Source organism: Daphnia magna, unplaced genomic scaffold (genome assembly GCF_020631705.1).
Source record: "Daphnia magna isolate NIES unplaced genomic scaffold, ASM2063170v1.1 Dm_contigs146, whole genome shotgun sequence".
Classification (NCBI taxonomy): Eukaryota; Metazoa; Arthropoda; class Branchiopoda; order Diplostraca; family Daphniidae; genus Daphnia; species Daphnia magna.
Genome location: NW_025533142.1, coordinates 104692 through 116785, shown reverse-complemented (window position 1 = coordinate 116785; position 12094 = coordinate 104692). Strand labels below are relative to the sequence as shown.

The following is a 12094-nucleotide window of genomic DNA, read 5'->3' as shown; positions in this document are numbered from 1 at the left end:
CGTTTGAACATGGGTGAGGGGTCGGCTGTTTAAGAGCGACGCAACTTCGGCAAACACGGTGCGCAGCACTTCGTCGTTAACTGAGCGGGTCTCGAGAATGGCACGCAATGCTGCCTTGCTGGAGCCAATTAGCCGCTCCCAAATTCCGCCGTAGTGTGAGCCGGTTGGTGGCGAGTACCGCCAGTCAATTCCACGGTCCGCCATTTCTCCTGATACGCGAATAGAGTTTAAGTTTTTGATTCCTTCGGGAGCTCCTTGCCGCCTGCCTTCAGATTCGTGCCGTTGTCCGAATATACGACGGCTGGACTGCCGCGGAGGGAAATGAACCGGCGAAGGGCCATGATGAAGGAATCAGCATCCATTGAGTCGAGGACCTCCAGGTGCACCGCACGAGAGGAAAGGCAGGTGATAAGAAGGCCATATCTTTTAACTGATCGCCTTCCGATTACGACCTGGAATGGCCCAAAACAATCGAGGCCGACATTTGTAAAAACGCGAAGGAAAGCCTGAAGACGTTCTTTTGGTAGGCTTGCCATTTTCGGTGCTTGGGGCAGGGAACGTAAGAGCTTGCACTTGACACATTTTCTCAATGCCCGACGGATGGCCCTGCGACCCTGGGGGAGATAATATTGCTCGCGCAAGATGCTTAAGGTGTGCTCAACGCCGGAGTGCCGCACTTTTTGGTGACAATCTTCTATGATTAACCTGGTCATCGGGTGGTTCGGTGCAATTATAGTTGGGTGACGAGTGCGCGCCGGGAGTTCGGCGTGCTCCAACCTTCCGTCCACTTTCATTAAGCAACAATCCGGATCGATGTATGGGCCAACACGCCGCAGCACTGAATTTCGAGGAATTTCGGTTCCGTTAAGAAGGGCCTTGCACTCGCGCACGAAAACTTCACTTTGGGAGACCAGCAAGCACACACGAAGGGCTTCTGCAAGCTCTCCAACGGTCGGCTCCGCTTGCGTGGCCGGATCGTGTCGCACCAGCTGGGCAACTTCGCGTTTCAGAATGCTTAGTTCCGTGGCGTGGGATATGAGCTTAGATACGGCGGCTGCCTTCGGGTGGCAGCAATATGGCGCGACATCCAGATGCCCAATGCTGATGGTCAGTGTTTCATCGTCTTCCTTTTCAGAAGGTTTAGTGGCGCGATGGTCAAATGGCTCTGCAACATAGGACGGATCCATGAGAAAAGAGGGGCCAGTAATCCAACGGCAACCAGGACCAAAGTCTTTCGGTGTGACACCGCGAGTACATTCGTCGGCCGGGTTATCGCTACTACGAACGAAATGCCAGTCGTTGAGTGCCGAGTGGGCGAGGATCTCCTCTCTTCTTGCGCGCACAAATGACGGACGTCCATGGTCATCGGATCGCAGCTGCCATAAAACGATCTGAGAGTCGGTGTGATATTCAACAGAAGCAATTGGGATGCGGAGTTCTTTTTTTATTAGTGCTGACAAGCGCACGGCCAGTACAGCCGCCTGTAACTCCATCCGCGGAATTGTCGTTGGCCTCAATGATGCTGAACGACCTTTTGCCATCACGAAACTTACATGGACCTTGTTATTCAATTGTGTGCGGAGGTAGGCGACCGCTCCAAACGCGACTGATGACGCGTCAGCAAACACAATCAGCCGAGATACAGAGCCCAAAAATAGAAAATCGGCGGGGCGGAAACATCTGCTCACATTAGGGAACGATAGCTTGGCCAACCCATCTGCCCAAACATTCCACTTTTCCAGCAGGTCTGCTGGCAAAGGCTGGTCCCACCCGCGAGCGTTTCTCTCCAATCTGTTTGTAAGCTGAAACAGTAATTTAGCCCCAGCGATAACCGGGAGACAGATCCCAAGCGGGTCGAACGTCAGCGACATGGCAGCTAGCATTTCTCTTCTAGTGGACACTTGGGGCATCGTTTTGACCCTGACACTGTACGAATCTGTTGTTAGATCTAGCTCGATTCCTAGATGGTATTCTACCGGCAAGGCGTCCACGTTGAGGTCTAAAACGCTAGCTGACCTTTGATGCAAGGGAATGCTTTCGAGCACTCGCGGAGCAGACGAAGCAAATGCCGTCAAACTGAATCCACCAGCTTCGAGGGATTGCCTTACCGCCATGCTGAATTTAATCGCCTCATCCTCTGTTTCGAAGGAGTCGATAAGATTGTCTGAGTAGAAGTTGTCTGGCATCTTGGCCGCAACTTGAGGAAAGGCAGCACATTCGCTGGCTGCATGTTGTAGCGTGTAAACGGTCGCGGATGATGAGAATACAGCTCCAAAAATTAGGGTAGTGAATTGATACGTCAGTATTGGCTCTTTGCTGCCGAATCTTCGATAAACGAAACGCTGCAGGGGCTGGTGTTGACTGGCTACGCCGATGCGATGATAAAACGCTGTGATATCGGCGGAAAGCGCAACACGAAACTGACGAGCGCGCAGAAGCACACCGACTAAGCTGGGAATAGATGGCGGTCCGCGCAACATGATGGAATTATACGAGGTCGAACAAAAACGTGCTTTAGCATCAAACACTACACGAATTTTTTGTGGCTTGTTGGGGTTTACTACAAAAAAATGCGGGAGATACCAGATTTTACCCTGTGGTTCACATAAGTCGGACTGGCACACAGCAATCACGGTGCCGGACGAAATGAGATTCTGCATAATCTTTTCATAATTTGATGCCACGTCACGCATCGCCGGCTCCGCGAGGCGGCGCTCGACGCCAAAAAATTGAGAGAGCGCTTGACTTCGGTTGTTTGGAACGACGGACGCTTCTGGTCGAATGGGTAGCTCAATTTCGTAGCCACATCCAACGAATTTTATTGACCGCTTGATCACGTTTAACATCTGCTGATCTTCTTCTTCCTGGGATTTTTTCGATTTTGATTTTACAACGACGCCGAATGACTGGTTTGACTGGAAGCGTTCAACGGTGGTTGCTAGCGACGGTTCCACTTCTGTAGACCCGAGGTTGACGTCTATTTTAAGGCTTGGACCAGAAACAAGGGATCGGGGAATTTTTCCAACAACTGCATAGCCAAAGCACGTTTCGTGTGCCGAAGGCCCGTCTTCATTGGCAAGAGGTGTAATTACACGAAGTGTTTGGTGGGCTGATGGTAGATCCATTCCTATCAAGAGTTCGACCTTAGTTGAGTCGATTGCTGGTAATTGTAAACAAGCGAGGTGCGGCCATCCATACTTCATTTTCGGCCAATTAATTTTTCGATGCGAGAGATTGATATTTGGGACCACGAACGCCTCATCCAGTGCGAAGGAGTGCTTGCTTTCCGCTGAGCGCAACCGAAATGACACTACGGATTTGTCGAGCAGCGTCGAACTGGCAAAGGAACCGAAATGAATTTTGGTGGGATAGCCCTTCAAGTTTAAACGGTCTGCCAATGAACGCGTTACAAGGGTTGCTTCACTTCCGGGGTCGAGAACGGCAAATACTGTGCGAGAACGATTACCAGCTTCGACTATTACTCGGACTATTGCCAGCAGGACTGGCCCGATGCTGTTACGCGGCGCGTGAACTAATAGGACACTTAAATTGTTACCTTGCTTTGATGAAGCAGCTGGGAATTGGCGGTCGGCACCGTGAAGCAGGAGATGGTGGGGGCCACCGCATTCGCTACAACCATTGTAGGGCTTTCTGCACTTGGTTGCATAGTGTCCGCGAATGAGGCACTTGAAACAACGGTTATTCGTGGCGCACAGTGTTGCTCGGGTGTTCACGAGCATGCGGGTGAACGTGTTGCAGCTTTCGAGGCGATGGCCAGCTTTTTCGTGACAAGCGGGACATTCTGTCGCGGTGTTAGGCAATAATGACCCAGCGAGAATTGTTGGACCGCGATTGTTGTAGTTGCTACTGCCGGCCAATTAGATGTTGTTGCGAGTGTAATTAGCGGCTGGAGTCTTGACGGCCTGGTTGCTGTTTAACGTTAACTTGGCACCACGTAGTTCTTCGGTTCCGACAACTGTATCTATCCATCTGTCGAAATCAATAATCGTAGGCATTCGCTTAAGGCTGTAGGCGAGCTTGCCCCAGTCAGTCTGCAGATGCATTGGCATTTTCGCGGGGAGCGAACCGATAACCGAGGTGAACATAATGCAGTTTTCGGGACTAACACTTGAAACTGCGTCGCGAACGGCTGTCGCCATGTCGAAGAGCCCGCTGAAATCGCCGGTTTTGAAAGGTGCGAGCTGCTGCAGATGCTGGTTATGAGCCTGGATTATTAAGCCAGGGTTGCCGTATTTGGATTCAATTTCTGCCCATGCGGCTTGAAACGCTCGAGAACCGGTGAAGACATGGGCCATCCGCCTTTGAATGACTTCCATTAAGCTTTCTTGTAGCACTAGTAGTTTAAGCGAGTCTGGCATGCCAGTTTCTCCAAGAGTTGCATTGATATTACGTGCGTATTTGGTCCAGCCGCGAGGGTCGCCGTCGAACTTTGCTACAACCAGCTTGGGCCAACGGTGTGAAGGAGCGTATGTTGACGATGGGGCGAAAATGGGCTGCGTTCGCGATGAAAGTGGAATGCATTCTTCTGTTACATTAGGTGCAAGGGGTGTCAAAACGGGAAACGGGGCATTGACAGACGAAACTCCGGCGAAAAAATTGTTTTGACGCGTTTCGATTGGGGTGGAACACAAATTGCTACTTGCTGTCGCTACTGGTTGCAGAAAGGCAAGCAGCTGTTCTTCCTTTTGAATTTGGAATAAGATGTCTTCTTGTTCTCTCCGGCTTTTAGTTTCGAGATCCATATGCTCACGCTCAATTTGAACCTTCTTCTGTTGTAACAAAAATTCGAGATCGAGTTTTCGTCGCTTAGCCAACGCGACTTGGTCGATTTTCGGATTAGACTCGAAGTTTGTTTCCAGGTTATGGCGACCGGTGGCATCGTTATTTACTTGATTGTCGTTTTCAATGGCGAATGCAACGTTTCGATTGGGCGCGACTGGCGCGTTTTGTTGCTCATCGTCGTTGACAGGTATATCATCTCGGGCGCTGTGACTTGTCGCGTTAACGTTTACGGATACATTCCATCCTCCTGCTGCACCTGCCCTTTATGCACGCTCAACATGCCCGAGGCAAGCGGTGTGTAATATTTGGACGCTTTCCAAATAAACTTGCACCGCGTGGAGATCTTCACCGACAAGCCGTGAGACCGTCACGAAGCGTTCGTGTACGTCTACTAGGCTTGCGTACGCTTGGCTTAGCGATGCCAGGAGATCGTTTAGTTCTGCACGAGACGTGCCATTTTGAATTATCGTATTAATTCTTCTAGCGAGGTTAGTGTGCCTGCGTCTGGCGGTAGTACGTGCCGTGAAAAGGGCTTGCAGCTCGGCCTGTCGCGTCTCTTCCTCGTCATCCGCCATTAATGGAAAACAAAAGCCTTTTTTTTTTTTTTTTTTTTTTTTTTTTTTGTGTTCGAGTGAGGGAATAGTTAAAATCTGAGAGGGAAAGTCTTTCGAGAGGGAAAACGTAGGACCTGTGCGAGAGAGAAAAATAATGAATACAAAATTTGTTCGTTAGTTCATCGATTCAATTTAACATACGATAATGAGAGATCGGTTTAATAAAGTTCAACCACAGTAGGGTAATTAGTCAGTAGTCTAAACTCCGTTAAGGTATTCTTGTTTTGAGTTGGAAAAAAGCCGAATCTGAAAAATTTATAGTTGTTATCTTGTGGTCTTTGAAATGCGTGTGCACATATATAATTATTTTGGCATAAAGTTCGCTAGTCATTTGTGGACCAACTGGCCATATGTTCGACAACTGACGTGCGGATGGGTCAGTTGCTGTTCGAGTTCGAAATGATGTTCGAGTTCAAAATCTGTCGAGTTCGGAATTTGTTCGAGTTCGAAATTTGTTCGAGTTCGAAATGATGTTCGAGTTTGAAATTTGCCGAGTTCAACATGCCGTTCAAGTTCAAAATCTGTTCAGGTTTAACGACAATACGAAACGCTTACCGACAAAGGAAGATGGCTGCGGCCACACGCGGTGGGAGTAGACCAATTTGACTTAGCTACCTGAAGTATTCGTCGTATGGGTTTCGGCACCATGTAATAAACTACGAGCACTTAAATAAATATTCGGGACAGACAACTATGAAATTCCGCGAACGATTCAGCTTTATTGGTTACAAAAAAGGGGGTTTTTTTACACACAATCTTGCAACTTGACTTCTCCACTCGTTCGCCTTCACTCTCCTCTCCTTCCTTTTGCGTCGTCTGCTCTGCCGTTGCCAGATCCTTCTCCGTCTTTTGGCGCTGGTGCGCCACAGTTTACATGTAGAATTATAAACTCATAATATAACAGTGTATTCACATTGAATACAAGAATATTTGATCCTGGTTACATAAAGAAATAAAAACTCATGGTATCACAGTGTATTCACATTGAATACAAGTATATTTGATTCTGTTTACATGTAGAAGTATAATCTCATAATATAACAGTGGATTCACATTGAATACAAGTATATTTGATCCTGTTTACATATAGAAGTAAAAACTCGTGGTATCACAGTGTATTCACATTGAATACAAGTACATTTTATTCTGTTTACATGTAGAAGAATAAACTCATTATATAACAGTGTATTCACATAGAATACAAGTATATTTGATTCTGTTTACATGTAGAAGTATAAACTCATAATATAACAGTGTATTCACATTGAATACAAGTATATTTGATCCTGTTTACATACAGAAGTAAAAACTCATGGTATCACAGTGTATGCACATTCAATACAAGTATATTTGACCATGTTTACATATAGAAGTAAAAACTCAAGGTATCACAGTGTATTAACATTGAATACAAGTAAATTTGATTCTGTTTACATGTAAAAGTATAAACTCATAATATAACAGTGTATTCACATTAAATACAAGGATATTTGATTCTGTTCAAATGAAAAAATATAAACTCATAATATAACAGTGTATTCACATTGAATACAATTATATTTAATCCTGCTTCCATATAGAAGTAAAAACTTATGGTATCACAGTGTATTAACATTGAATACAAGTATATTTGATTCTGTTTACATATAGAAGTAGAAACTCATGGTATCACAGTGTATTCACATTGAATACAAGTATATTTGATTCTGTTTACATGTAGAAGTATAAACTCATAATATAACAGTGTATTCACATTAAATACAAGTATATTTGATTCTGTTTACATGTAGAAGTATTAACTCATAATATTACAGTGTATTCTCATTGTTCACAAGTATATTTGATCCTGTTTACATATAGAAGTTAAAACTCATGGTATCACAGTGTATTCACATTGAATACAAGTATGTTTGATTCTGTTTACATGTAGAATTATTAACTCATAATATAACAGTGTATTCACATTGAATACAAGTATATTTGATTCTGTTTACATGTAGAAGTATAAAATCATAATATAACAGTGTATTTACATTGAATACAAGTATATTTGATTCTGTTTACATGTAGAAGTGTAAACTCAAATTATTACAGTGTATTCACATTGAATACAAGTATATTTGATCCTGTTTACATATAGAAGTAAAACCTCATGGTATCATAGTGTATTCACATTGAATACAAGTATATTTGATTCTGTTTACATGTAGAAGTATAAACTCATAATATAACAGTCTATTCACATTGAATACAAGTATATTCGATTCTGTTTACATGTAGAAGTATAAATTCATAATATAACATTGTATTCACATTGAATACAAGTATATTCGATTCTGTTTACATGTAGAAGTATAAACTCGTAATATTACAGTGTATTCTCATTGATCACAAGTATATTTGATCCTGTTTACATGTAGAAGTTAAAACTCATGGTATCACAGTGTATCCACATTGAATACAAGTATATTTGATTCTGTTTACATGTATAAGTATTAACTCATAATATAACAGTGTATTCACATTGAATACAAGTATATTTGATTCTGTTTACATGTATAAGTATAAAATCATAATATAACAGTGTATTCACATTGAATACAAGTATATTTGATTCTGTTTACATTAAGAAGTATAAACTCAAATTATTACAGTGTTTTCACATTGAATACAAGTATATTTGATCCTGTTTACATATAGAAGTAAAACCTCATGGTATAACAGATATGAAAATGATAAACAATATCAAACTCATGGTATAAGTGTATTCACATTGAATACAAGTATATTTGATCCTGTTTACATGTAGAAGTAGAAACTCATAGTATAACAGTGTATTCACATTGAATACAAGTATATTTGATTCTGTTTACATGTAGAAGTAAAAACTCATAGTATAACAGTGTATTCACATTGAATACAAATAACATAAAAAAACAAAAATACAAAATACATAACCAATATTAAAAAAATTTTTTATATAAAAAAAAAACTCATGTATAACAGTTAACAAATACAAGTAAATATCGACATAAAAGTATAAAAAATTATAAGTTTCACGAAACAAGATATTGATCCTGTTACATATAGAAGTAAAACCCAGGTACAAGTGTATTCACATGAAACAAGTATATTGATTCTGTTTACATGTAGAAGTATAAACCATAAAACATTGTATTCACATTGAATAAAAGTATATTTGATTCTGTTTACATGTAGAAGTATAAACTCATAATGTAACAGTGTATTCACATTGAATACAAGTATATTTGATTCTATTTACATTTAGAAGTATAAACTTATAATATAACAGTGTATTCACATTGAATACAAGTATATTTGATCCTGTTTACATATAGAAGTTAAAACACGTCGTATCACAGTGTATTCACATTGAATACAAGTATATTTTTTTCTGTTTACATGTAGAAGTAGAAACTCATGGTATCACAGTGTATTTTAGGTTAAATTGCGGACCACATGAACCAATGTGAACTATATCACCCATGTGGTAGAAAACCCATTCTTTCAAGGCCTAAGTGTAATGTTGTGTTCTAGTGTTGTGTTCTAGTTTCAGATTGGCGTGCGGAGCACAATAATACCCAAGTTATTCCTAACTCTATGTAGTGTTCGTGTTTCCAGTACACGAACCAAGATGGACGCTATCACCTACGTGGTAAGTCAAAATGTAGGGTTCGTGTGCGAAGCACACGAACCTTGAAGAACTATAACACCCTCGTGGTAGGTCGCCTATTCTGTCAAGCCTTAATTTTAGTGTTCGTTGTGCACGAAGCACAAAGGGTTTGGAACTACTAACCCACATAACACAAGGCAGTCCGTCGGATGTCCGACAGATGTCAGGGTCGGATGTTGAGTACATCTTTTTGATATCCTCCGGACAGCCCGATATCCGATTTGGATGTCCTACGGATGTATTTTTTTTTGGTTTTGACCGCCCTCAACAGCGCCGTCAGACATTCTAAGGATATCCGAACGGGCTTTCATTTGGCTATAAATATGACATGTATTGGACATCTATTCATGAAAAAACATTAGGCTATACCAGGATTCGAACTCGGGTCTCCCGCATCACAGTCGAATTTTATTCCACTGTGCCAATCTACAGACATATTATGTATCATTTTCAAACAATACAATCGAATTGTTGTAAAACACTTGAGCTTTTTCGATAACAAATCACATACAGGATTTTTAAAAAGTAAAGATGATGTCGAACTTAGGTTAAACCAGAGGTGTATAAATTGAAATTAAACAATTTATGCTAAATATTTTTTGAATTTTAAACTTCAGCATGATTTATTAAGTTTAAAGTAGTTTTTTATTATTTGAAATTATAATCCTATCATAAGTATACTTGCTTTTAATATTATTAGATGCCGAATAATATTTATTTTCTGTGAGTTAATTTTCAATGGCTTGGTTCCCGTAAGCTAAACGGAAAGCTTGTGCAAACAAACTCACGACTTTCATATATTTTATTCATTTTTTGAAATAAATTTTAAAATAAACCATCCGGCAAATAGATCATTACTCCTTTATTTTTTTAATTTTTCATTTTAAATGCTGGACTTCAAATAAAAATACGTTCAAGGGAAAAATTTGAACACGGTTAAGTTTTCCCCCTCTCAAGAAATTTTGACAATTAATAATGAAACTTAGTGATCGGCCCCAATTAGTTCTAATCGAGTTAACCGCCCCGCACCGATAAAGTGCATTCGGGGTTGAAATGAGGTGCCACTTTTTCAACCGGGGCGGTGCGGGGAAAAAATTGAGGTTAACCCGTTGCCCCGAAGCAATAAAAAAAATGCCGTTCTTTCGGTTTCAGAGTAAAAATCGGGGCAAGCGGGTAGAACGAGCTATTATCGGGGTTGTTATCGGATAGATCGGGTCAATCGATAATGTTTTTTGCATTGATGAATCGATTGATTGCAATCCAATTGATTGCAAACCCCAATTGAATTCGGGGAGAAGAATTTTCCACCCTGAGCCACGCCTCCTTGGCCCGAAATGAGAAACCCGATTTGCAAAAAAGCGCCCCGATTGGCTCGAGGCCGATCCTTAAATGAAACAATTGAAAATCTTTTTGGCTGTTGGAAGGAGGTCCGTAGAATATAATTTTCGCACATCCATTCCACTTCCAAGGTGACTAGCCGACGGACATCCCTGGAACTACCCATTGAGTACATAGATATCTAACGGATGTTCGGCCATGATTCGGACATCCGACGGCAGAAATGTGCTATATGGGAAGAGTCAGGTCCATGTGCGAAGCACGTGGACACAGCAACTCATCGTCTCCTTCCTTAGAATTCCATTCCCCTTTCTTGAAGATTGGACCTAGTGAGCTACCAAGAGATCTACCTGCTCTGAAAGCTAGTCTTGGAGGTTCTAGTGGAAGCTGGGGGCCGAGTCGTTCTACTCCTTCTGTGATAAGTGGTGTTTCGTGTAGATTCGTGTAAAAGGATCGTATGCTATTCCTCAGTGGTAGGACGAGCGGTTCATGGAAGTCAGAGACTAACGTGAAGCGCTCGTCTGCTGTGTCTTTATTGGTTCCCCCCTGTCTTCAATAGTTCGGCTCGATCCTTAAGGAGAGCTTTGCTATAAGCGCTGTCTAGAACCTTCTGAGGATAGCCCCTTATTCTGAACTTGTGTATGAGTGTCTCCGCCTCACGGGTGAATTCAGAATGCTTACTACAATTCCTTTTGATTATAAGGAGTTGGGCGTATGGGATTGAGCTTTTAAGATTTACTGGATGTGCTGAGGTCCAATGTACGAATTGGGTACCTTCTGTCGGCTTCCTATATAGGCGAGTCGACAGTGAGCCATCATCCTCAATCTCTATTAGCAAGTCAAGGGCTGTAAATGTTTTACCACCGTAGACAAATGTGAGTTTGATGTTGTCATCAACTGCACCCTCAAAGAGGTTTGGAATGTTTCATTCGCCCCTCTCCATATCTCTACAATGTCATCAATGTACCTTCCAAAATAAAGAAGCTCGGCTGGTGGGTTCTCAATAAGGTGTCGTGTTTTTCTATACATAAAGGCGTTGGCCATAAAAACTGACATCGAGCAACCCATTGCTGTTTCCTTAAGCTTCCTGAAGTACTTTTCATTTTGAAAATGGAAGACATTGTTTTGTAAAAGCATCTGTAGTATGTATCTAAAGATCTGGTGTGGAGGAGGAGGGAGCATGTCATTTTTCTCGCAATATTCTTTAACTACGTCAAAGTATTCCATATAGAAGCTGGTTGAGTCGTCTACCGCTTTTACCCAGTCGATGGACGGGTAGAGCGATACTACATCAGCTGAAAACAGTTTAGCTCCTGGCGGGAGATTTGGCACTGTTGCCAAATTCCTTAAAAGCGCTGCTGTGTCTTTCAGTAATCCCGGGATGTACGGTAGTAAACAAGCCGCAAGCTTAGCAAGGTACTCATCTAGAGCCTTGAAAGGACTACCTATTGCCGCTATGATTGGTCATGCTGCGAATGCCCCGGTGTCTTCCCGCTTCTCTTTATGGATTTTTGGGAGAAAATATGTGGCAGGTAACGAGACCTGCTGGTTCCTAACTCTACTACCCTCCGGCTTTGTGATACAGTTATGTTTTTCAAGTGCATTTGTAACTATGATTTTGTGTTTATGTATTTTCCCTATGTAT

General features: G+C 42.1%; 1 protein-coding gene across 1 annotated transcript; it reads right to left on the bottom strand.

The window, feature by feature from the left end:
* Positions 1-227: 227 nt before the first annotated feature.
* On the bottom strand, positions 228-3740 carry LOC123467130. The gene has a single exon (XM_045167171.1). The coding sequence runs from the start codon at positions 3738-3740 to the stop codon at positions 228-230; it is 3513 nt and encodes a 1170-aa protein (XP_045023106.1).
* Positions 3741-12094: the final 8354 nt, after the last annotated feature.